The sequence below is a fragment of the Protopterus annectens genome, chromosome 4.part1 (assembly GCF_019279795.1).
Source record: "Protopterus annectens isolate FY-2018-M chromosome 4.part1, PAN1.0, whole genome shotgun sequence".
Classification (NCBI taxonomy): Eukaryota; Metazoa; Chordata; order Ceratodontiformes; family Protopteridae; genus Protopterus; species Protopterus annectens.
The window spans coordinates 685,660,330-685,687,146 of record NC_056734.1 but is presented as its reverse complement, the minus strand read 5'-3'; the positions used below and the strand labels follow the sequence as shown (position 1 = coordinate 685,687,146).

General features: G+C 45.4%; 1 protein-coding gene across 4 annotated transcripts in view; it reads right to left on the bottom strand.

Annotated features, from left to right (window-relative positions):
• Nucleotides 1-26,817, bottom strand: part of IFT80 (intraflagellar transport 80) — a 2,191,035-nt gene that overhangs the window by 1,018,959 nt on the left and 1,145,259 nt on the right. For all 4 annotated transcript variants that reach the window (XM_044070463.1, XM_044070465.1, XM_044070466.1 and 1 more), the window contains exon 12: nt 26,136-26,299. In XM_044070463.1, the coding sequence (XP_043926398.1) occupies nt 26,136-26,299 (164 nt within the window). The remainder of the gene's footprint in view (nt 1-26,135; nt 26,300-26,817) is intronic.

Sequence of the window (26,817 nt, the reverse complement as noted above, 5' to 3'; positions counted from 1 at the left end):
CTGGCAAGAGGAAGAAGTGCTATAGCAGACGCCATGGACCCTAGAGCCCTCAGGACCAACTCCGCCGGAACAGAACTTGAGTGGAGAATGGCCCGCACCTGGAGCTGCAGATTTTGAACTCTGTCCGCAGTGAGGAAGGCTTTTAAACTCCTTGTGTCTAACCTGGCCCCTATAAAATCCAAGAGCTGTGTGGGCGCCAGGTTGGATTTCTTCGTATTTATTGTAATGCCCAGAAAGGGAGCAAGATGGAGAAAGGAGTCTCGGCCAATAGTAGTAGATGCCTTGTTGGGGCGGTAAGAAGCCAGTCGTCCAGGTAGGGGAAGACCTGTACCCCCTGAAGCCTCAGGTGGGCCGCTACCACTGCTAATACTTTGGTGAACACCCTGGGGCTGTGGTGAGACCAAAGGGAAGGACCCGAACTGGTAGTGACTGGCTCCCAGCCGGAAGCGGAGGAACCTCCTGGAGCGCCTGTCCATCAGGATGTGGTAGTACGCATCTTTGAGGTCTATAGAGCACATCCAGTGATTTTCTCCCAGAAGGGGAGAATAGATTGCAGAGTGACCATTCGAATTTTTCCTTGGGGACTGCCAGATTCAAGAGAGAAAGGTCTAGAATTGGTCTTAGTTCCCCCTTTTGGCACTAAAAAGAACCTGGAGTAGAACCCTGTACCGATCTGTTCTGGGGAAAAGGGCGGAATGGCTCTTTTCTTTAGCAGATGGCCAATTTCTGCCAAAGCAGCCTCCCGTTGACCGGGTGGAACGTCTGGGAGGGACTTCAACTTTGGTAAGTGAAGAAAAGGGATGCGGTATCCTCTGGATATGATTTGGAGAACCCAGCGGTCTGATGTTATGGACTCCCATGCCACTAGGTGCCCCGAAAAACGTCCCCCGACTGCCTCCAGAGTGGAGCAGCCGGGCAACCCCTCAGGGTTGCTGCGTGGGCCGTTCAGAGAAAGGTTCTCTGGACCCGAAGTTCCTGGGAGCCCCTCTGCCTCTAGGGCGGCGTCCTCCCTGTCCTCCTCTGCCACGGAAGGACTGGTTGTCCGGAGCAGGCTGGGATTGCTGCGACGTCCGGAACCACATCTTCTTCTGACCCTTTTGGTTCCTAGAGTAGGGCCTCTGGGGTGCAGAGAAGCGGATTCCGATGGCAGACAGCGTCTTCCCGTCCTTCTCGCTCTGGGTCAAAGTGTAGCGAACGGTTTTGCCAAAGAGGGCAGAACCATCAAAGGGGGCGTTCGCAAACGATGCTTTGAAGGGCTCAGAAAAATCGCAGTGACGGAGCCAGGCCTGACGTCTAGTGACTAGGCCTGCCCCTGCGGCTCTAGCGGCGCCTTCCGTAGCATGGGAGAGTAGCCGCATAGAGGTATTAGTAACTGATCTAAGAGTGGCCATGCGGGTGGAGTGCAGCATCTTGTCCTCCTCCAACATGGACTCTGGGGGAGATGCAGCGTATTCTTTAATGAGATCTCGCTGCATCCTAATGACATGTGCCAGGTAGTTCAGCGCCCTTACCGAGAAGGTCGCTGAACTAAACATCCGCTTCCCCAAGCGGTCCATCATCCGAGACTCCTTGCTCGGGGGATGGACTGAGGGACTCTCCTGAGCAAGTTCCCTCTTGGTGGCCGCCGCCGACAACATGGCATCTACCGGAGGCCCCTTACTCCAATGGGCACGGTTGGACGGTGGGCTGAGGATCCTATCGGGCCTCTTAGGGATTGGCTCCACGGTGTCCGGTTCCTTCCACGCCCTGGTGGTAATGAGGTCCACCAGGGGGTCGGCAGGAGGGGACACCCAAGAGGTAGACGGGCCCGCTTCAAATGCCTCCAAGAACACGGACTCGTCCGAGGAAGACTTGGGGGCAGACCACCCCCCCCCTTATACGGAGCATTTCCATGATGTCCCCAAATGAGACATCCTCGGGGGGTGACCGTGGGGAGCCTTCCCCTTCCTCCAAGTCTGTGTCTTCCGTGAGAGACTCGGGGGAGTCAATGTGCCTCCTCTTGCATGTATGCTTGCGAGGAACATCCTCTGGGGGGCTGTCAGAGGACTCCTCGCAAGCAGCAACCTGTTCCAGTGGAGCAGCTTGGGGCACAGAAGCGGGCTGTCCCAAGGGCCGGATGGTGGAAGCCTGACCCAGTGCAGAGGGAGCGCGGGACGGAGCCGAAACAAGTGCCGGGGGTCCGGATACCCTCAACAGGGCCCTCTCCACTACATCAAACGCCGAAGGGAAGCCGACCACGACCAAAGGATCCGACAATCGGCTCCCCCTCGGATCCGAAGAGTGGATCGGAGCCGGCGCCGAAGCGCTCGGATCCGAAGGGACAGTGCGCTCCGACACAGACAGCGCCGAAGGAGCACTGATCCCCCCGGATCCGAGGCTCGGATCCAGGCTCCGAGAGGTCGGATCCGATGCACTTGAGGGCAGGGTCGGATCCGAAGTACAAAGTACTATCGGCGCCGACCCACCCCGCCCGGCTGCTCGGCTCCAGCTGCTCCGAGCCCGGGTAGCGGGTCAGAGAAGGAGCAATCGGTTTGAAAAAGGGTGTTGAGCTCCCCCCCAGAGGGGGGGGAGGCAAGAGCACTCCCATCTGCATCTGGGCCTGGATGAACCTTCTCATCATCCGGTCCAGATCAGCATCCGAAAGGCTATACGTAGATCTCGACGAGGCCACCGAGGTAGGCCTGGAGTGCCTCCTCGATAGCCTCGACGGAGATCGGGTCTCCTCCTCCTCAGGTCCCGGTGAAAAACACACTGGAGACCGGAGCCGAGAAGGAGGAGACCAAGCCGACAATGGAGCCGACAACGGAGCCGGGGGAGAAGCCCGCTTGGCTGGCGGGGCCGAAACAGAGGTCTCGGCCCGCCGCTTATGGTACTTCTCCCTCCGGTCCCTTTTCTTAGCATCCCTCTCCTCCGAACCAGAAACGGGAGGTTGAGTCCCAGGAGGAGGAGGGGGCGCCGCAGAAGGAATAACCGTGGGTACGGTTACTCCCGAAGGAGCGGAGGTCGGAGCTGAGTCCGGCGGTAAAAGGCCCGCCAAAACAAGCTTGGACTTCCGCTCCTTCAATGCCCTGGGGTTGAACCCTGCACAAATGGAACATCCAGATGTGAGGTGTTCAACCCCCAGGCATCTAACACACCGAGTGTGGCCATCAGCTGGGGAAAGCTTATGGCCACACTCGGAGCATTTAGAAAAAATAGACTTGGGTTGCTCTGACATCCCAATCTATAACAGTAGTTACTATAACTAAAAAGTAACTAAAGAACACAAAAACACTCACAGGCCCAACACACACACACTACGCTAACAGCGAGGGGAGGGATATAACTTTAGATTAAACTCTAAAAAAAGTAAATATACCAAAGGGGAAACCTACACTTTCACACAAAAAACCAATAAAAAATCTTAAATTTTGCAATTTAAATACTGAAAACTAGCACTTAGCTTGAGAGCTTGAGAAACAATCCGTCACCATGCTGCAAACGAGATCTGAGGTCATGAGGGTAGAGCAGGGCATTATGGGTGAGGGGAGGAGCTGAGAGCTTGGATCCATAGCTGGTAAACCATGCCAGTTCGGATCCGATATTGGATCCATAACCCACAGGTTGCAGACAAATGAATCTCCTACTTCAGATTGATAGTTGTTCCTCAGGGGGCTACAGCATACTCATAAAAGGATTTCCAGACCATGAAATACCCCTGACAAATAATGGACAGAACTCAGGAATCCTAAGTAATCTGTATCCAAGCAGGAAGGGGGGGGGGAGCGAGAGAGACAGTGGCGAAGAGAAAGAGGAAAGTGGCTGGGAAGAATAGGATAGTCAGACAGCACCTGGTTTATCTGGAAAAGTAGACTTCTGAGACACAGAAGACTGAGAAGCTTTCACAGGAGGAGCCCACTTGCTACCTTTTTTACCCTTAGGAGGAAGGCGAGATTGCCTGTGAACAAAAACTGGCTTATTAGGGTAGTTTCTCTGAAATGTAGGCGCAGGAGAAACAAACACATGTTTAAGTTCCTGTAAAGCCTTGCCCTTATCCTGAAGGAACTTAAACATAGCAGCAGTTTCACCAAAAAAGAAGTTATGTTCTTACCATAACGTTCCATCTGCGTTGTTGATCGTCATTCATTCAATACTGATAGGTGTCGGTTCCATCCTTGGAACCAAGTCGGCCTTATAATAAGCTTGTGCCAGACAAAAAACTCTTGAGCTAAGCTTTACCCATAGTGCCCCTCTCCCTGTTACCTCAGATTGAGTTTGCCCATGATAAGGAAAGCAGAGGCTTTTTCAGAGCAAGTTCTCTACTATGGGATTTGGACCAAATCTGAAACTCCAGGAGCCCCCTGGAGGGGGAAGGAGGGTGGGACATAATGAATGAATGAAGATCAATAACACAGATGGAACATTATGGTAAGAACATAACATCTTTATCTGATGTTGTTAATCATCATTCATTCCTTACTGATGGGACAGAGTCCCTAGCTACTTTATGTCCGTGGAGGTTCTATGGAAGGATGTTTCTGCGTACCATTGAACCAAAGGATGCTCTCACTCTGGAGACCAAATCCAATTTGTAATGAGTGATAAAGGTATGAGGGGTAGCCAATGTAGCGGCTGCCCAGATATCATCTATGGATGACCTTGCATGAAAAGCAACAGAAGTTGCCACGGGTCTGGTTGAATGTGCTTTGTCCTTATTCAGTGGAGGAATTTTACTATGTTGGTAAAAAAAAAAACATACAGAATTTCTCAACCACTTGAATAAAGTTACTTTACAAACAGAGTTTCCCAAATTTGGTCCCGAGTAGGAAACAAATAACTGGTCAGATTTCCACAATGATTTAGTTCTAATAAAATTAATAAATGAAGGAAGTATTTTCCATTATTTAGAAGTTAGGGAAAAAAACTTAAGTCAACTGCCTGATTTATAGTCAATTCCGAAAAAATTTTGGGTAGGAAAGAAGGGTTAGTCTGCAGTGATACTCTATCCTTATGAAAGATCATGTGGGGGCGTTTAATGCTCATGGCTTGAAGTTTAAATACAAGTCTTGTGAGGTGATGCCAACCAAAAATAGAGGCTTCTAGGATAAGAATTTTATATTACAAGTGGCAGCAGGTTCGAAAGGTGATTGCGTCAAGGACTGCAGAACTAGTGCCAAATTCCAAGCTTCAATTGGTTCTTTGAAGGGTGGTCTGATCTGCAAGACCCCTTTCAAAAAGGTTTTACAGAGATGATGGGAAATTAAGGATGAGTCTTGGAATCCATTATGGAAATTAGAGATAGCAGCCAGATGTACTCGAATAGTGGAGGCTGCAGCTTCTGAATGGAGAAGGCTTGACAAATAATCTAAAACCACAGTAACTAGAGCTGAGCAGGGGTCTAGTTCTTTTTGTTGAGACCAAATAAGGAATCTCTTCCACTTGCTGAGATAAATGTTTCTGGTGGAAGGTTTGTGTGAAACCAGAAGAATGTTATGTACAGGGGAGGAAAGGTTATTCTGCCTGGCAATTACTGGAAGTGGAGAAACTTTTAGTTATGTACTTACCATAACTTCGGATGTATGGGATCCATCTTGCCTACATTCACAACAGATGGGTTCGGAGCCGATCCATCGGCTCCGACTCGGCAACTAATACACTAGCACGAAGTCTCTCATTGGCTGGGCTACTCCCTATCCCAGGATGCACTACACCTGCTTCCCCAGATCTTGTTTGTTCGCTTTCATACATCCATGCAAACACAGAAAAATTAGTAGTCACTATAACCAACTAAAGTTCTTCAAGAAAGATCTCCAAGAAAAAGAGACTACAGCTCCTCTAAATCCAATGGAAGGGGAAGGAGGGTGGGTACTTATGAATGTGTAGATGGATCCCATACATCCGGGTTATGGTAAGTACATAACTAAAAGATGTAATGGGATCCTATCTCGCCTACATTCACAACAGATGGGACAGCGTCCCTAGCACCTACATCCCGGGTGGCTCATTGGAACACACTCCTGAGAACTGTGGAACCAAAGGAAGCTCTGCCTCGAGAAACCACATCCAATTTGTAATGAGAAATGAAAGTGTGCGGAGAAGTCCAGGTTGCCGCAGCACAAATATCATCTATTGATAACTTGGAGTGAAAAGCTACGATAGTAGCCATTGCCCTGGTAGAATGAGCCTTGACTGGAAAGGGAAGGTCTTTGTCAGCCTGTGAATAAATAAAAATGATACAATCTTTAATCCATTTGAATATGGAGGTTTTTGTTACCGGTTGACCCAATTTGTTCACTGCAAAGGAAACAAACAATTGATTTGATTTCCGCGTTTGAGCGGTTCTATTCAAATAAAAACGCAGTTGTCTATGTACGTCCAATTGATGCAAAGTATATTCTGCGTTATTAGAGAATTCTGGGAAAAAGACAGGGAGTTCTATAGTTTGTTGCATACAGAAAGAGGAGGCCACTTTTGGTATAAATGCAGGGTTTAATTTCAATGAAACTCTATGCTTGTGAAAAATCAAATAGGGAGGATCAGAACAAAGAGCTTGAAGTTCTGAAACTCGCCTAGCAGATGTTATGGCTACTAAAAAGGCCGTTTTCCAAGACAGAAATTTTAAATCACAAGTAGCAGCTGGTTCGAAAGGATGGGCAGTTAGGGCAGCAAGAACCATATTCAAATCCCAAGGGGGAACAGGATGAGATAAAGGAGGCCTAAGGAGCCAAGCCCCTTTAAGGAAAGCCTTACAAAGTTTGTGAGACATCAATGAAGGTTCAAATGAAGCATGAAAATTAGAGATCGCCGCTAACTGAACCTTAATGGTAGAAACTGAAGAGCCCGACTGAAAAAGGGAGGCCAGAAAATTCAGAACCTCCGATACTGGTGCAGTGAGGGGATCTATACCCCGTTCTTGAGCCCAGAAGGCAAACCTTTTCCATTTACTGGAATAAAGTTTGATGGTGGAAGGTTTATGAGAAGAAGACAGTATGTGGACCACGTCCGCGAAAGAGCATTGTCTCGGACTAAGGATGGAAGTGGAGTAACCATGCTGCCAACTTCAGGGACCTGAGAGACGGATGAAGCCGTCCTGACTGATGAGTCAACAGGTCTGGCACCGGATCCAGAAACCATGGACCTTCTATCGCATGCCTCTGTAGGAAAGGAAACCAAACTTGACGAGGCCAGTGTGGGGCAATCAAAATCATCTCGCTCTCCATGTAAATGGCCTTCTGTATCACCCTCGGTAGGAGGGGGAACGGAGGGAAGGCATAGAGAAGACTGGGGGGCCAAATGTGAGTCAGAGCGTCCCTGGGAATCTGTCCCTGAGAAGGAAACAGTGTGAAGAACTCTCTGCATTTCACATTGTGAGGGCTGGCAAACAGGTCGCAGCAAGGAAGACCCCATCTGTCGAAGATTTTCGCAGCTATACCCTGGTTGAGGGACCACTCGTGGGGTAAAAGAATGGTCCTGCTTAACCTGTCAGCAATCACACTGGACTTCCCCGGTATGTGCGTTGCCATTAGAAAGCGGTTGGTAGCTACCGCCCAGTGCCAAAGTCTCATGGCTTCTCTGCATAGTGGGTAAGACCTGGTTCCACCTTGCTTGTTTATGTACCACACCACCGACATATTGTCGGATAGGATAGTAATCGGGCCCTGTGGGAGAGCGTGATGGAGAGCTTGGAGTACCAATAGTACCGCTCTCATCTCCAGGACATTGATATGCAAATGCGTTTCCTGGATCTGCCATGTGCCTTGGACCGACCTGTCCAGGTAATGACCCCCCCACCCTACCTGGGAGGCGTCCGTAGTCACAGTGGCAACGGGATGTTGAGGTATGAAGGGTCGCCCCTGGTCGAGATTTGATTGGAGAAGCCACCAATGCAGATCTCGACGGCAACTTTCCGTGATTATGATTAAGTGGTTCAAGGGAAGTTCCTGATAGGACCATTGAACCGACAGTAGCCATTGTAAAATTCGCATGTGAAGTCTGGCCAAGGGAACTAAAAGTATGGTCGACGCCATCGAGCCCAACAGTTGTAGGATCCGATGGGCCGGGGCTCTTTGTAGGGGGAGACAGGATTTGACTTGATCTTGTAAGACCTGAATTCTTGCTGCCGGTAAATAGGCGCGCATTCTTTTTGTGTCTAAGTCTGCGCCTATGAAAGTAATACGCTGAGATGGCTGTAGTACACATTTTTGCAAATTGAACGTGATCCCCAAGAAACGGCCCAAGGTGAACGTGGCTCTGAGCGCTTGGAGTAGTAGATGCTCGGAGGTGGCAGTAAGGAGCCAGTCGTCTAGATAAGGAAACACCTGGAATCCCAGACTTCTCAGGTGAGCAGTTACCACTGCCAGACACTTGGTGAACACCCTGGGGGCTATGGTGAGACCAAAGGGCAGTGCTCGGAATTGAAAATGACTGACTCCGAGGCGGAAGCGTAAATGTCTCCTGGACTCTTGAGCTATGGGAATGTGATAGTAAGCGTCCTGGAGATCTATGGAGCACATCCATGCATCTTTTCCAGCAAAGGAAGAATCGATTGAAGAGTGACCATTCGGAATTTGGACTTCTTTACGAAACGATTCAATGAACTGAGGTCCAAAATGGGCCTGAAGTCCCCTGTCTTTTTTGGTACCAAAAATAATTTTGAGTAAGTTCCTGATCCGATCTGGTCGATGGGGACAGGCTGGATGGCTCTTTTTTCTAGCAGCTTTGAAACCTCTAATGCTGCTTGATCCCGCTGACTGGGTGGTACGTCCGGGATTTCCCTTAAAGAAAGGGGGGGTTTGTTGAAGGGGATGATATAACCTCCGGTAATAATGCAAAGCACCCACTGATCGCTTGTTATGGATTCCCAAGCTTGTGGGTGCGCCGCAAAGCGACCCCCGACTGGCTCCGGAGTTGCACAGTCGGGCAACAACTCAGGAACGCTGATTGTATGAAGAACCACGAAAGGAATCGCGGTCTCCAGAGTTACGGGGGCCTCTGCCACCTCTGGGGGGCGTCTTCCAAAATTCCCCCCCCCCTGCCTCTGGAGGGGGAATCACTGGGTGGAGTAGGGAAAGACTTCTGAGATTTTCTAAACCACATTTTCCCTCCTCTCCCAGCCTTGGGGTAAGGCCTAGAAGGAGCGGAAAATCGGGCCCCAACGGCAGTCAAAGTCTTGCCCTCCTGCTCGCACCGAGTTAGTGTGTCCTTCACCTTGGGTCCAAACAAAGATGACCCATCAAAGGCGTCGTGAAGGAAGACTTGAAAGCCTCCGTGAACGAACACAAGCGTAACCAGGCTTGTCTCCTGAGGGCAACGCCTGTTCCCGCTGCTCTACTCGCCCCTTCGGCCGCATATGAAATGAGCCTCATGGACGAGTTAACAATAGAAAAGAGGGTAGTCATCTGTGCGCCAACAGTCGGGGCCAGCGCCTCAGGTAGATTACCAACAAGAGAGTCATTTAGCTCTTTGAGAAGATCCCTTTGGAGCCTCGTAAAATGACATAAGTAGTTCAGCGACCGTAAGGTAAAGGCCGCTGAGGACAGGGTACGCTTCCCATACCTATCCATACTCCTAGAATCCTTATTAGGAGGATGAATAGACGTCGAAGCCTCTGCCGCGCGCGGCTGTGTGGCAGAAGCCACTACCAAAGCATCTACCGGCACACCCTTTGTGAGAAACTCCTTCTGGGGGGGGGCTGACAAAAATTTATTGGGCCTCGCAGGCACCGGTTCCACAGAATCAGGGTGTTCCCACACCCTTCGAGAAACCAAATCAAGGAGTTCATCGAAGGGCGGAGACACCCAGGAGGCGGAAGGCTGGGCCCCAAAGGCCTTGAGGAAGACTGACTCCTCAGCTGAAGGGGTTTTGGCTTGCCAGTCACCTCTCTGTCTCAGAATCTCCAAGATATCTGAGAAGGAGATATCATCCGAAGATGATTTGGGGACCCTTCTGCGTCATCGAGGTCAGTATCCGATGTAATAGACTCATCTTGGGAGTCTACGTGCTTCCTCTTACACAATTTCTTCCGTGGGGGTTCGTCCGAAGCAGTTTCGGACGGACCACCCGAAGAAGGAACCCGATGGGGTTATCCTCAGGCCCTGGGGCCCCGCTGCCGGGGCTGCAACACAACAGAGGCACCAGTCTCCAAATCTAGGGACGGTGAGGTAGAATCTTGCTGAACCGGCAAAGGCATGGCCAGCGCGCTCCTCATGGCCTCAAAGGCCAGACCTCCAGAATCCAAGGAGGTCACTGGTCTAGAGGCCACGATGGCACTGGGAATTCCAGCAGCCGATGCTCCGAGAGGAAGACTAGGCACCGAAGCACCCAATCCCAAAGTATTCCCCTCAGGCCCGGCTGAAGAGGTCGCAGTACCAAACCCTGAACCGGAGGACAGGGTAGGAAGCACAGTCGGAACCGAGAGACCTCGAAGGGGTCTCTGCTCTGACCGTATGGCTCCGCTTTGCTCCACCACCACCGACTCCAACGGCTCCGAGGAGGTTGGAGGAGGAATCGAATGTGTTGAAGGGGATCGGCTCGAAGCCAACTGTGCTGGAGCCGAGACCAATTTAGTAAACACTGGAGATTGGAATAGCCTCTGTAAAACCCTATCCAGGTCCGAATCTGAAAGTCTCGATGATTTACAGGAGGTAGACAATCGAGAAGACTTTCCTCTCGGCTCCAAGAGAGAAGGGGACCGGCTCCGAAATGGCTCCAATGCTATCGGCGCCGACTCCACCACAGCATGGACCACCATCGGCACCGAAGGAGCCTTCTCCGGAGCCGAGGGGAAGAGTCTGAGCTGCACACTTCCACCGGCTCGAAGCCATTGGAACCGATGGAGGTGATTCACCTCGATACTCCAACCTGCGGCTCCGAAGCAATGGAGCCGAGGTAGGAGGTATCGAGGCAGACCTTCGACCCTCGGCCCCAAGTCAGTGGAGCCGAGGAAGAAGAGGTCAATTTAGTCTTTTAGAAGTCGGCTCCGACGGACTTGTCGGAGCCGACGATCTTTCTTTGGAAGCAACAGGTAGATCTAAGGCTTCCTCAAAAGAAGGCTTGATAAGCCCTTTCAATATTAATTTGTTCTTGCGTTCTTGAAGAACTCTAGATGAGAACGCATGACAGACGCTACAAGTCTCTTGCAGATGTTTCGGCCCCAAACAATAAACACATACTGAATGACTGTCTGTAATGGACATTTTATATTTGCACCGAGTGCATTTTTTAAAACCTGACTTTTGTTCCTTAGACATGATACAGGCCACAACAAGTTCAACTCTAAGGAAATACTACTCTACACAACAAATATAGCCCTACACACAAATTGCGCCAACTGAAAAGCGCGAGACACACTGGCGCGAGTACTGGTGAAGTTTACCTCACAAAAATTTGAAACAAATTAAACGGCCCAAAGCCCTCTAATTTAAACGGGCTTTGCCCAAAAGACAACTAACCAAAAGTTAATAAACTTAAAGCACTCAAAAGGTAGGGCAGAGGCCCTCTAACTTAAACGGGCCTTGCCCGACTGACAAATTAAATTTTAGGAAACAAGCACTCAACAAAAAAACAATAAGAACTAGTAAGAAATAGCTGTTAAAACAGCTGTTTGGTTAATATAGACAAAAATTCCCTAGGTCAAGGACCAATAAGGTAAAAAGAACCACTTAGCTCCAGCCAAGTCGAGACCACGTCCAGCTTGTTAAGCGGCAAACGAGATCTAGGGAAGCAGGTGTAGTGCATCCTGGGATAGGGAGTAGCCCAGCCAATGAGAGACTTCGTGCTAGTGTATTAGTTGCCGAGTCGGAGCCGATGGATCGGCTCCGAACCCATCTGTTGTGAATGTAGGCGAGATAGGATCCCATTACATCCAAGTTTTCAGCTTGAGACTGAATATGTTTGGATGTATCAACCCCAGTGGGTGTGACAGTAATTCCAGAGTTGGATCCAGAATCCATGGCTTGTGTACTAGATGAGGCCAAAGAAAGGGAAACCAAACTTGTCGGGGCCAGTAGGGTGCAATGAGGATTACTCTGCTTCTCAACCAAAGAGCCTTCTTTAGAAATTGTGGGATCAGGGGAAGGTGAGGGAAATCATAAAGAAGTCCCGTGGGCCAATCGTGCATTAGACCATCCCTTGGGGACTCTCCCTGTGGGGGGATTAGGGCAAAATAGCTGCTACTGCATTTGTGATTTGCAGGAGAGTTGAATAGGTCACAGCAAGGCTGGCCCCAGCGGTTAAAGATGGTTGAATTGAGGGACCACTCTTGATGCAGGAGGATGCATCTGCTCAGTTTGTCTGCGATCATGCTGGAATCCCTGAGAATGTGCATTGCTATCAGGAAGCGGTTGGAAGCTGTCACCAATTGCCAAATTCTCATGGCCTCTCGACAACGGGTAGGACCTAGTTCCCCCTTGTTTATTGATATCCCAGACTACAGACATGTTGTCTGATTGGACAGCAACTGTCCCTAACGGGAGGGCAAATAGAAAGGCTTGCAACACTAGAAGCACTGCCCTCAGTTCTAGAACACTGACATGCAGATTGCCCTCCACAGGAGACCAATTGCCTTTGACTGTCTTTCCCTGGAAGTGCCCCCCACCCTATCAGGGAAGTGTCTGTGGTCACTATGGCCTTGGGCTAAGAGGGGGAGAAAGGATGACTCCACAGGACTTTTTCTGGCTTCATCCACCAAATTAAATCTTGTTTGCATAGGTCTGTTATGCGGATCTGAAAATACATCAGCTGATTTGAAGGAAACCACTGCGTTAGAAGGAGCCATTGGAGAGGTCTCATGTGTAGCCTTGCCAGGGGAACTACTGTAATCGATGCTGCCATTGACCCTAAAAGGTGCATCGCAGCCCGAGCTGGAACTTTGTCTTGAGAGAATATCACTCGGAGTTGGGATCTTAATATTTCCAGTCTGTGAGATGGAAGGGAGACTAGGCAAGATTGAGTGTTGAAAGCTGCTCCTATGAATTCCAGGCTTTGAGAAGGAGTCAACCTGCATTTATCTTTGTTTAATGAGATTCCCATAAATTGTGCTAGTTTTAGAGTGCAATGTAAGGCTGTAACCAGTAGATGCTTGATGGGGGCAGTAAGGAGCATACCAAACAGTTCCCCGCTCGCATCTGCAGCCGGAAATGAGCTCAAGGAGCTCATTTCCAACTGGCTGATAGCCCTGACTGAGCTGATGTCATCGCACACATGATGACATCAGCTCCGACAGCGCGATATTCAAAAAAAGTAAGAAAACTAAAGAAAAAAAATCTGAAATGAATGGGTGCCACTCGGGAATTGTGGCACCCCTTCATTTGAACCCAAAACTCAGTAAAAAATGAATAATTTGGTATGGCTGAGAGGTCTGGTAAAGAGCCAATTGTCTAGATATGGAAACACCCGGAATCCTTGTATTCTCAAGTGAGTTGTTACCACTGCCATGCATTTGGTGAAAACTCTGGGGGCTGGAGAAAGTCCAAAAGGCAGTACTCGGAATTAGTAATGATTGGCTCCTAGCCAGAAGTGAAGGAATTTTCTGGAGCATTTGTCCATTTTTATGTAGTAATATGCATCCTGAAGATCTACTGAACACATCCAATCATCTTTCTTCAGAAAGGGTTAGATAGACTGAACCTTGACCATCCGGAATTTTGTTAGGTTGACAAATTTGTTTAAAATGCTGAGATTCAAGATTGGTCTCCAGTCCCCCTGTCTTTTTTGGCACTAAAAAGAACCTTGCGTTCATCCGGTGGGACTGCTTGATGACTTTTATTTGAAGCAGCTTTTGTATTTCTTCAGCTGCTGCTTCCCTTTGACTGGGTGGAACATCTGTAATGTGCCTTAATGGCTTTGGGTAAATATTAAAGGGTATGGTTTAACCTCTGGCGATTATGTTCTGCACCCAAGAATCTGTGGTTATTCTTTGCCAGGGCGGGTGGTGCAGAGAGAAACGTCCCCCAACTGCTTCCAGAGGAAAGCAATCAGGCCGCTCTTCAGGAGCATTGGAAGGGCTCTCAGGAGGAAGAATCTCTGGATCCCTGGTTACCAGTGGGGGCTGATGACTTCAAATCAAAGGGGGGGGGCTGCAGGAGACTGTTGAATGGGTAGGGCCAACGGAAAGGGATATAACCAACTAAAAAGGGGCAGAGCTATGCTCAAAACCACGAAAACTGGGACTTTAATTAAATATGCTGCCCTGGGTGCCAAACCATCATTCTGAGAGTCCAATCAAGACAAAATGAAGTGTAGAAGAAAAAAAAATGTTTCAATGCATTGGCTACATGACAGCTTACTTAATATCTAGATGGAAACAAAAATGTTGCGATGCATGAAAAAATAAATTCCTTTTTAAATACATTACTGGAAAGCCAGAAAAAAATCAAGCATAAAAAAACAAGCAGCACCCAACTCAAACCACTTCTCCTTGCACTTCAGTTCTAATTATAATTTATATTCAGCTTTATAAAAGTACCAAGTAACATGCTGAAAGTAGCAATCTCTGTGATACCTCCACTAGTAAAAATGTTTCTTACTCAAAGAAGACCTATTGCCTGACAACAACTATCTACTTGTTTCATGGGGAAAACATGGTCAAAGTAAAAAAATGAACAGCAAACAAGAAACAAGCTCAAGATAAATTGCTTAAAGTATTACTTCACATGTTATGGACCACACGTGATAGATTGGCATTCTGTTTAGTTTACTGGTAAAGCCTGCAAAGATGACTGCAAGTCTCCCACAAATGTAGTAAGCTTCTGAAAATACTGTAATCCTGTCCTTTATTATAAATACTTTCATATGCATTTCAATACCTTAGGCTTATACAGTATCTAATTATGTAAATATTCTCTGCATGGCAACAACAAGATTTAGAAAACAACATGTGAGAGTGCTGTTGATATCCCTATTAGTGGTAATTTAACTACTGTATTTGACTGTAGCTGTATATTTTATACCAATGTCATTGTAGTCTATATTTACAAATAAGGAAACATTTCTATTCAAAGTGCTACTGCATTGTTATTTGTTAATCTTCTTGAGTTTTTACAAGTCATCTGCATGACAACACAAGGCTTCTGTGTACATATGTTAAATTGCTATTCCAAAGCACATGAAATCAACAGATGCATGAAGACTGCTACTAAGATGACATTCTCCACAAAGTTCCTAAACAAACTTCTAGTCTCCCATTCCCAAAAGACAGTATGCTCTACTTAGGCCTTTACTGCTTCTGAAGGCAAGCAATACAATTCATCACTGTATGCACTCACTGCAACCCACAGTGATTACATGAAGCCAGTGGTGTGTACTTAACAATAACATGAAAGTGACTTAGTGAATGGCTGATGGGTCTCGCATTAAATCCCGCTAGTCTTGGACTACAGATCAAATCACTTTAATAGGAAACACAGTTGCCGGCTCAGGAACTGTAGATCTCCTTTTCTTGTAAACATTTTATTAGGGTTTGTTTTAGCAACCTAAACACACACTTTGTGTGTGTAAAATAAAATTCATATGATTTTCCTCAATATTTATACACTGCTATTTTTTGTTTACATTTTAATCTCACCAGGACCATGCTTTTCTAAATAAACAGTCGTTTAAAACGTGCTCTCATTCAGAGAATACGATGATTAGTATCACACATGTCATGCAAAAGTCCTATAATTGCTATTTGATCTTGTCCAGGATGTTATCATGCAGTTACTAAGGAAACTATATTTTCAGGATGGTTTCATGCACTTGAACTTACATTGCTTTTTTTCTGGGTAGAAAGAGGAACACACCCTATATATCTAAAATGGCAAACTCAGTCATAAACGACAAACTTTTATCTTTAACTTACATGGCACACATGTGAAACCAGTTAAATGTTTTACATAAAATTCATAAATTCATAAAATAGCAAGGTTGCAAGAACACCAAACTGCAGTTAACATCAACCGTATATGTAAAAAAAAAGAAAAAGGATACATAAAGCTTTTTTGTGGTCAGTTTATGGCTAGGTTTCCATAAATATCTTTTTAGAGCCAACTATTTAAATCTCTGAGATAATCTTGTGTTTATGTGGCTCAGTGTACCTAGTGAATCATTCATCATTTATGATCACAGTCTTTGGTGTCAGAAAGCGTTTTCCCCAACAAGAACAATGTTTCCCTAACATTGTTTTTGCATCTGAAACATTACTCCCTGCAGTCCTGCAGAAAAATTTAATTTGTACAAAGGACCGGAGAAACCACAAACTTGCCTGTCTGTGTTTATTCAGACCCTGGAGTAAAGAAATATCCCCATCCATGTAACATTAATGTCTTTCCTGATGCTCAGCTGAGGTCATTACCACATTGCAAGCAGTATTAAAATGAGTCAAGATTAATCATGTACATTAAACCCTGCAAGAAGAGGATGTGAAAAGGATCCGAAATGAGTCATTTGTTAAAAGACGTGAGCACTGAAAGACAATATATGATAACGCTGTCAGGCAGGAGCTCAATGCGTTTTGTTTGCTTTGTAAAGAGTTTGGCAATACTGGTATTGCAGACGGAGACCTACTTCTAAAATCACAATTCACAAATCTAGATTGCCACAAGAACTGTTGTGAAACCCACGCATGCAGTTAAACACAATTAAGCATTTAGTGATATACGACAATGCATTCTTTTAGTTCTAGTACTCCAGTGCAAAGTCCCATTACAGCAATGTCCACAACCGCAAGCAACAAGCTTGAAGTCCGGTTGCCTCATGCAGACGACTCCATTCAATGCAAAGTCCCATTACGGCAATGTCTGCAAATGCAAACGACTTCATTCAGTGTTTCTCAATGCAAGCAGCAGCTCAAAGTCCTTCCCCCATTCAAAACCAAGCAGCAGTTGAAATTCCCACATTCAAAGCAGCTCCTGTTTCCCGCGGAATGCCGAGCACGCATGCATGCGCTGCCTCTTGTTCCGTCTGAGCATGCACAGACTGCAAACCTTGTAGTCCCGATCCCCTTCCAGTCTATGCAGTTGTAACCTGAATAGACTTTTGGGGCATCTGTAGACTGATATCTTCTTCTGAATCCGGACTGGTTAAACAGCAGTCCGGATTCAAGTTCCAGGGCTCATTAAAAGTTTTTTTTTTTTTTTTGTTTTTTGTACAGCTGGGGAGGCTGCAGTCCAACAGCATGACCCGCCACTGCTGGTTACGCAGACACCCCTCTGCCCCTGTAGGGGCGTCTTCGGGAAGAGTTTCCCCCGTTGCCCTGGGGGAGGTAAACTCACAACGTGCGTCACGGAAAGGACACAGGGATTATTTTTTGTACCACATCTTTCCACTCCTCTGATTCCTGGAGAAGGATCAGTGGAGGGTGGAAAAACGTATGCCCATGGCAGACAGGGTCTTGCCATCCTTTTTCACACCTGGCTAACGTGTCTTTTACTTTTGGGCCAAAGAGGGTACATGCCTCCACTGGACCTTTGAGAAAAGAAGACTTAAAATAGTCCGCAAAATCACAAAGGCGCATCCAGACGTGACATCTCATAATGCCTGAGCCCACTGCTCTGGCCGCCCCTTCGGTAGAGTGAGACCTCAACCTCATGGACGAGTTAGAAATGGATTCAAGGGTTGCAAGCTGCAAGGCAACTTTGTCACGTACCTCATCAGAGACTGCTCCTGCTAAGGTTTCAGAGTTCTGAAACTAAGTCTCTCTGGATCCTGGTAAAGTGTGCCAAATAATAAAAAGACCAAATGGCAAAGGTTGATGAGGCAAACACTCACTTCCCTAATCTGTCCATCACCTGAGACTCCCTGTTTGGGGGATGGACAGTATGGCTCTCCTCTGCGAGCTCCTTTTTAGTGGCCGTCACCACCACCATCATAGCATCTACTGGTAGGGCTTTGGACCAGTGAGGACTTTCATCTGGTAGGGATAAAATTTTGCCTGGTCTTGGTGGGATTGGTTCAATGGTGTCAAGACTCTTCTATGTGAGCTGCACAACGAGCTGGACTAGTTCATCTGCAGGCGAGGTCATTGAGAAAGTAGAGGGTTGAGCACAAAAAGCCTGTAAGAATACGGATTCCTCAGTGGAGGGGTGGTGGGCTTCCAGCCTCCCCGCGGTTTTAAAATTTCTAGTATGTCTCTGAAGGAGACATCCTCAAGGGGCAACCGTGGGGACCCCTCCCCTTCATCATAGTCTGTATCTTCACTGACAGACTCTTCTCAGGATTCCACGTGCGTCCTCTTGCATGATCTCTTACGTGGTACTTCTTCAGTGGGAGCTTCTAAAGAGGACTCCGAAGAGAGGGTGACCTGCGGTAGGGTATCTTGAGGCTCTCGTCCTCGATGTGGAGGATTGTGTAAACTGCAGTTCAGAGGAAGGATATATATGGTTCTCTGATGATGATGGTTTGCCTACAGAGGCAAGGGCCCTCTCCATCACTTGGAAAGCTGGCCCGCCTGAAAAGGGATGGGAGCCTGGAACCAAGAAGGACAACCTCAGAACCTGGGTCACACCCCGCTCCGAAGAACTCACTCCTAAGGAAGGAGCCCCAAGAGGACTTGGTGCAGCCAACACTCCCGAAACTGGTGCCATACTAGGGGTCATAGTGCCAGCAGTCTAGTCCAATCCAGAGGATGGCTCAACTCCAAATGAGTCGATGGCCAAAGGGTCGGCTCCGGAACCATGGTGAGGTCCACCAGTGGAACAGAAGAAGTGGGAACCAAAACAGGTGTCAGTGTCGGGTGCTTCGATACCTGCAAAGAGGTCAAAGGAGGAGAATATGCAGGAGTCCATGGAGAAAACCTCCAGTTGGTGGGGGGTGGGGTTTTGAAAGGTGTTGAAAACCCTCTGGCCATCAGTAGCTGATCCACAAGTCGCACCACTTCCAATTCCGAGAGGCTCATGGAGGAGTGGGTTGATATCCCCAATGGAGAATCAAGCCGTTCCAAGAAAGGGCTATACTGTTGCCCAAAGAATCGATCTGCTGTAGGTGAGTATTGGGTCTGAGGACCAGTCTCCCCTATCGGCACCATGGTCTCAGGACCAGTAAGATGTATAGGGAGTGGGAAGTGATCGGTGTTGGGTGGACTACTGTTGGTGCCAAATAGGATGGGACTGGAACGGTAGATAAAGACATGGTTGGTACCAGCTGGAGACAGTGTCACTGAACATGGTACCAAACTGGATAATCGAGGTTTTGGAACTGAGGATGGCACTGTAGAGGGCAGTTGAGGTCCTGGTGCCAAAGTCGTTGGTGCCAATTTAGGTATTTTTGGTTTGGAAGACTTTATCACCAGTATGAGGCAAAGAAGGAATGGAGTGACTTCTTCATTTGTGTTCTTTCTATAGAGGGGTTGAGCCCTCTGACTTAGAAATAGCCTCTGAAAAAGGAGTTTTTAAAAGGCCTTTTAGTATCAGCTTATTTTTCCTCTCGGTTAGTGTACGAGAACTGAACCCTTTGCAAATTTCGCATGGTGGTTGGGTAGAGAGGTGCAGAACACCCAGGCAGTAGACACATAGATGAGTGTCCAAATTAGGCATTTTCCAACCACATTGGTCGCATTATTCGAAACCTGTTGTTCCTTTCTTTTCAGACATGGTGGGATAAACATTTATTTACTATAAACTAGTAAAACACAAAGTACAAACTCTATATATTGAGAAATAGGAAAAAATAGAAGAGCTTTTTTTTTTTTTTTTTTTTTTAAAAGGAAGACAGAAAAGGTAAGGGGAAAGAAGGCAAAGAGAGGGAAGGCCTGTATGAACGATGGTACTGAGATTACCAAATTGGTAAGGAAGGCAAAAAAAATGCACTCAATAGGGGGTAAGTTTTGCGACTAATGAGAGAAGGAAATACAGAAGTAATAAATAGAAAAACTGTGGAAAAAAGTCTTAAGAATGTTAAGTTTTATAGTACTTAGCTGAGAGCTGGCTTGACACGTCTTGATATCTATGTGGCAAATGAGATCTGAGGTAACAGGGAGAAAGGCACTATGGGTAAAGCTTAGGTCAAGAGTTTTTTTTTGGCTGGCACGAGCTTGTTATAAGGCCGACTCAGTTCCAGGGATGGAACTGAAACCCATCAGTAAGGAATGAATGAAGATTAACTACATCAGATCAAGTGTTTATTATCAAGAGGGGCATCCATCAACTTAGCTTTAATATTATCAGGCAAAGGTTGAAGTTGAAACCAAGAATACCTCCTTATCACTGACCCAAAAGCAGCAGCCCTAGAAGATGCATTTGCTGCATCATAACTACACTTGATGGAATGATGAGCCACCTGAGAGGAAGTTCGTAACAGACACAGGGCAGACGTTTTACCCTCAGAATCTGGAAGATCAGAAATAACCCAACAGCCCTGGGATAATACAGTCAACAAATACCTGGACACATGGGTCTGATAATTGACAGTTCTAAAAGCCAAAGTAGCAGAGGTATAAACCTTCTTGCGTAGCCTTTCCATGGTCCTGGTATCTTTATCAGAGGGCAGTAACTTGGGAGAAGTAAACAACTGAGAGGACTTGTCAGAAGCTACAGACACCACTGAGAGGTCAGCAGAAGGACATTTGTACAAAAACTTACAGTCCTCAGGCATCCTATAGAATTTATTAGGTTTCTTTAGAGCACAGGGCTGAGAGTCTGGAGCCTTAGAAGCACTGGAAAAAGCAGCCAACAAGGCAGCCAAAACAGGAGGAACAGCTGAAGATCTAGAAGAATCCATCTGCAGCAAATAGTAATACCTTTTTTTGTACCTCAGAAACCTGAGCACAATCCCATTTACATATTTCCATCATCCTGGAGATCGTGTCCTCAGAAGAAATTTCTTCAAATGGAGTAACAGGACTGGTAGATTCCTCTTCCTCTGATCCATAATCCAAAGGAAGAGGAATCTGAGAAGAGTAAGCAAGAGATTCTTCATCCAAATCTGGCTCCTCCTCTGAGGAATCCTGCTCCCTGGGTCTTTTTAGGGGAGTAAAGAACTAAAGGGGGGGGGGGCTAGAACAGAAACTCCCTGAGGAGGTTTCAATACCATCAAAGCAGTAAACACACCCTGAGTGAAGGACTGCCATACACTCTGGGGATCCTTAGGAACAGGAATAATCTGCTTGTCTTTTGCATTTTCAACAAAGGGACGTCCGCCTTATAAAATATGGAAGCCTCTGACCCAGGATGGCATTCAATGATGGTAGTAGGTACTTCTTCTCTGACTAATATCTGAGAAACACCCCTAGGACTTACGGAGATAATCAGCTGTAGTTCCCCTGAATGTCTGAAGCAGACCTCTCCAGTGCCTCCTTGGATGCGCTTAAAGTCAGATCCCCTCCAGCCTCCAACATGGTCATGGCAGAGGAATCCAACGATAAAGTTGGGGCAAACCCCTGGGCATTCACTCACCTTGGGAGAGACATCCAATGGAGGCTGAACAGTAGAAGATTCCGGCCTAGGCTTCTTCTTCACTGATGCTTGTTCCTCAGAGTGGGAAGTTCCCTCCATTGTGTCCTTCGTAAGAAGCTTAAGATGCTGGTTTTCAAGATAAAGCAGCAAAGGAAAGAGTTTACTACAAAGGGTTTTAGGTACAAAAGACTGACAGACAGAACAAGACATATGACTGTGTAAGGTGCCAAGGCAAAACAGACACTGTTCATTGCAGTCTTTATGGGGAATTTGTCTCCCACACTGGCATTTACCCTTTCTGGATGACATGAAACCCAACAAGCAACAATAAAAGAAAGATACGTAAAAAACAACCTCAACAGGGCACTTATTTATTTATTTATTATTTATTATTTATTTATTTATTTTACATTTGTTGACCGGGCTAGTCCAGCTGGATCAATGTCCATTTTCAGTGGAGGCCCAGGGAGAAAAGCTCCACAGATTAAAGCATGGTTATAGAAATACATGTACAATAAACACTTATGATACAGGCAATGAGCAAAAATACAAAGATATTAGTCCAGGTCAGGTAATGCAAATCTAAGAAAAAACAAATAATACCAACTATGTAATACCAATTATGTAATTAAAACAAAATGTTTTTTTTTTTGTTTTTTTTTTTGTTTTTTTGACAACAGTAGTAACAATGGAATCATTAAGTCATTTGTGATTAGAGAGAAAGATTGCAGTGTTGAATAAAGACATATGATAGTAGAAAGATGAAAGTAGGTTAGTCAGGATTGGTACAAGAGCAGAGCCAGAAATTGTTCAGATGTGAAAGAAGTTGTTTCTTAAAGAGAGGAAAAGTGGCTAGAGAGGAGATATGTAAGGGAAGGTTATTCCATATTCTGCCAACTGAGTTGGAGAAAAGGCAGTTCCCTGCAGAGTTTGTAATTCTAGTAGTGTTAACTTGTAGCTTTTCGCAGGAGCGTAGTTGTTTCAGGTTATTATAGGGAGTCAAGAGGTTGCTAAGAGCTGGTGTTTTTGATGGTTGATATAGAATTTTATGTGCTATTAAGAGTTGTTGATAGATAATCTTGTTAGGAAGTTCCAGCCAATGTAGTTGTTTTAAGTTTAGACAGTGGTGAGTTCTATATTGAGATGCAGTGGCAAATCGAGCTATGTTGTGGTAAGATGTAGTCAGTTTCCTAAGGTTACCTTTAGAGAGATTAGTGTAGATAGAGGAAGCATACAGAAGGGTAAAGATAAGATGTGATTGTGCTAAGGTAGTCCGTGCTTCGGGTGTAAGGAAGGGTTTGATTCTGTACAGTGAACCAATCTTTTTATTAACTGCACTTATCTGCAATTGCTTGGTGAACAAGCAATGGAATGGGTGTTTAGACTGACTATCAGGAGATAGTATTCGGACTGGAGGCAAAGTTTTGAGGATGGTACATCCGGACGTCACCTTTATGCCCTACATTATCCGAGGAGCATAAGTGTAATGTGCGGTGTACCTTAAAGCATCCTAAGGCTCTGGTATACTAGCCGGATGTTGGGCCGCCCTTGACAGGAGATCCATAATGTAATGAATACTACAACAGTGAAATGGAAGGACATGCATATATCTATATATATATATATATATATATATATATATATATATATATATATACACACACACACACACACACACACACACACACACACACACACACAAATACCATCACAGACATACAGCCATAAACTCGCATTCACACATTCGGTACCACATAAAGTGATCAATAGTCTATACAGAGAGAAGATGTCTAGCACCACTGGCTCTTCAGGGCATAGATGAAGCCAGTCCAAAGCACACAACTGGTCTTTCTACCAGGTTCCTCCCTCCCAACCTCCTAGTAGTCCCAAGCCAATCTTTCCTGTCCACTGCCACAACTAGTCACTAAACTCCATAACATGCTGTTTATACACTGTGTTGGCTGCAGATGCAAGTAACACTTCTGAGAAAACTAACTTTAAATTCCTCTCCTTGCATTTCCTTCCCTCCAACCAACCTAGCCCTGCTCGCTACCACCTCAGTTGCCTTCTTTGACAGGTCACTGGTGCTATCTTGCACCACAAGATGTCTCCACTCCTACTTCCTGATGACTGTCTTGGGCACCCCATGGATTGTTTAAGGGCCATGACAATTTTCACTGTAATCTTGTCTTGCTTTCACCAAGAATTGTGATACCCTTGGTAACCAAGTTTCCATTCCTGCACGAGTGTGTGCACACACACACACACACACACACACACACACACACACACACACACACACACACACACACACACACACACAGACACACACACACACACACACACACACACACACACACACACACACACACACACACACACACACACACACACACACACACACACACACACACACACACACACACACACACACAAAAGTGGCTCTTATGTCCTTCACTTCATGCCCAATACCACTAAACCTCCTATCTGCCTTTCCCCCTACCAGACCTCCTCACTGTCTGTGCTAGAAACATCCCTCCCTGTGCTAAATCTTATTATTTTCTTACTTCTCTGGACTCTCCTCACAAATACTCTCAACTGTTTTCTCTTTCCCCTTCTGACTTTCCATGCTGGCTTCACTCCTGTCTTCTTTGAGGTGCTGACCCCAGCAGAGTAACTTTTAACTCCATCATCCCTTTATCACGAAGTTGTTGTCTGCATCTGTATTTCCACTTTGGAGTCCTTCTCTCTGCTCTCCCTTTAGCACTTGCACTTCCCACTGTCACTTAAGATCAGTGTGGACCATCTCAGCTGCCTATATATCTCTAAATACTTTTCTCCACATCTTTTGAGTTCACTCTCTCTTCCCCCTCCAATTTTTCCACTCTTTCCTATCTATCGTCCTCCTGCTGCCTACTCCTCAACATTCTATATTATCTTTTCTCACCTAGCTGAAAAGCTAATCCACTACCATCTCTAGCTCCAATATTATTTCCACAAAGCTCCCATATTTTCTTGCAGACCCCATATCTCAACCATGTCAAAGCCTCCTGAGCCAAACAACTGCTCCACATCCCAAGAATGTCACAAATCTCGTTCCCATTTCTTCTATCTAGTCATAATCAAACAAGAAAACAAGTGAAGGAGCATGGAGGCAAGCCTATAGGCTTAACATTTAATTGTACAAGATTCAATTTAGGTATTAGAAAGTATTTGCCATAGAAAGAGTACTTGATAAAGGCTAATGGATACACAAGTGTATAGTGGATCATGGAATCATTCAAGAAGGCCTGGGAGGTTACTGTTTAATAGAAAGACATAAGAGGAGCAACTGAAAGACATCAGTTGCACAGTTTGAGGGGACTAGGTATTCAATCTGTCCCTTTCTGTCATCACACAGTGTAATGTAGCATTCAGCCTAAAGCACCCATTAAAAATTCTGGGCCACTTAGTAGGAGGGTATCAAACAGTTGAAATAAGACAACTTCTCTTTGCCTTTAGTGTTTATTTACACTCTTCTTACATGCATTAGAATTATGCTTTGCACAGTACAATTATGGGTGAAAACTCAGTTTGTTACATCACTTATTTTATTTTACACTACTTTTGGATCTTCTCAAACAAAGGTGTATGGTGAAAGTTCAACAGACCTACCCAACTAATAAAAAATGTCCACCTTTCAAAATGTTAACAGCCTCTCTACATCTGCAGCATTAATTACTGGATTTTATGCATTAGAAGAGGCATCACTTCCAAGTATAACCTGTCACATCATTGCTCCAGTTGTTCTTGCAGTTCACCTTCCTTCCTGTTCCTTCTACTTCTTCCATGTATCAGCTATTTCCTTTGCTATTCAAACTGGGGTATGTAAGGAACCTTGTCAAGGATGCCCTATCTGTTTCTGATCTGTGTTATCCAGGTTAAAGAAGAAGTTTAAATGCTCAAAACAAACTTTCTTTTTCACACAAAAGTGTCTGCACATATATTATGTTATATTAACAGTTTGGCAAAAAACCTAAGCAGTTAATCATTAGTCTTTTGCCAAATTGTTAATTTAATAGTTTCGCAATTACATTACTAATACACAGTTACTTACCTACGGTAATCCAGCATAATTACAACTGAATACTCAAAGTGACACAGCCTCCTGCAAACCCATAAATATTATTGCTGTAAATATGTCTGTGTACTTTTAGACTTCCATGTTCGGAAGTAATTTTTTAAATGATTTTATTTACAAAATGATGCAAAACTACCTTTAGTGCACTTTTTTATGCAAAAAAAAAACAAATGTTGTTTCTTGCCTTTAGGCATACATGATCTTTAAATACAGCTAAACTCTCAAGGTGTTAGTCTGAGCATATAAAAGGATGCATCTTTTCATCACAAAAAAATAATTTATGATGTTATAGCTATGCTGTATGGATTTTATGCTTACATAAGTAAAATGTGTAATTTTTTCAAAAAGAAAGTAGACCCACACTAATTAAACAGTCGCAAATAAATCACTACTTCCTAAAAGTCAACAAGTGTTCTAAAACAAAGTCATAACTCAGTGCTGTGTGTATGAAAACTCAGGAAACACTGAGCGTGTCCTGCTAACGGGGTGCAATACTGAGCAATTTTCAGTCTGCAGGGCATCAGTGCTGTAATTGTTCATAATTAAAATAAAGCAGTTAAGTTCTACACATGAAGTAACTATGCACTGATCAAATGCAACTACCCCAAATAAAAGAAAAATTTGAATCCTTAAAAAAATTGAAGATCAATGCAGCCTCATTCATAACATACCTTTCTCATCAGCTTTGTCTCTTATTGCAAGTGAATCATTGCTTAGAGATACCATCTGGGCATTTAGAATGTCTGTTCTCATTCCAGGAAATTTCGGAGAAGAAATCAGGCGTCCCTCATAAGAAAATATATAGATGCCTCCACCATCTACTAGGAGAAAATGTCTTAAATACAGAAAAAGGTATGTCAAAAGAATACTTCAAACAAATATTTAGATAATATTTTTCATTCAAGATGGTCATGTCATGAAAATATTTAAGTCCATCTATAGACTGCAACATCACTAAACTTTTAGTTATGTACTTACCATAACTTTAGATGTATGGGATCCATCTCGCCTACATTCTGTACTGATGGGTTCGGAGCCGATCCTCGGCTCCGACTCGGCATGCTATACTATAGAACGAAGTCTCTTATTGGCTGAGCTATCCCACATCCCAGGATGCACCACCACTGCTTCCCCAGATCTTGTTTGTCCGCACACATGCACACACACATAGACTGTTGATATAATATTGCCAGGTGTTTCAAGATGAAACAGCTAAACTCGAACCGTCCGGTCTGTTCTGATCTCCAAGGCAGGGGGAAGGAGGGTGGGTTATTAGGAATGTAGGCGAGATGGATCCCATACATCTAAAGTCATGGTAAGTACATAACTAAAAGATGTTATGTGATCCTATCT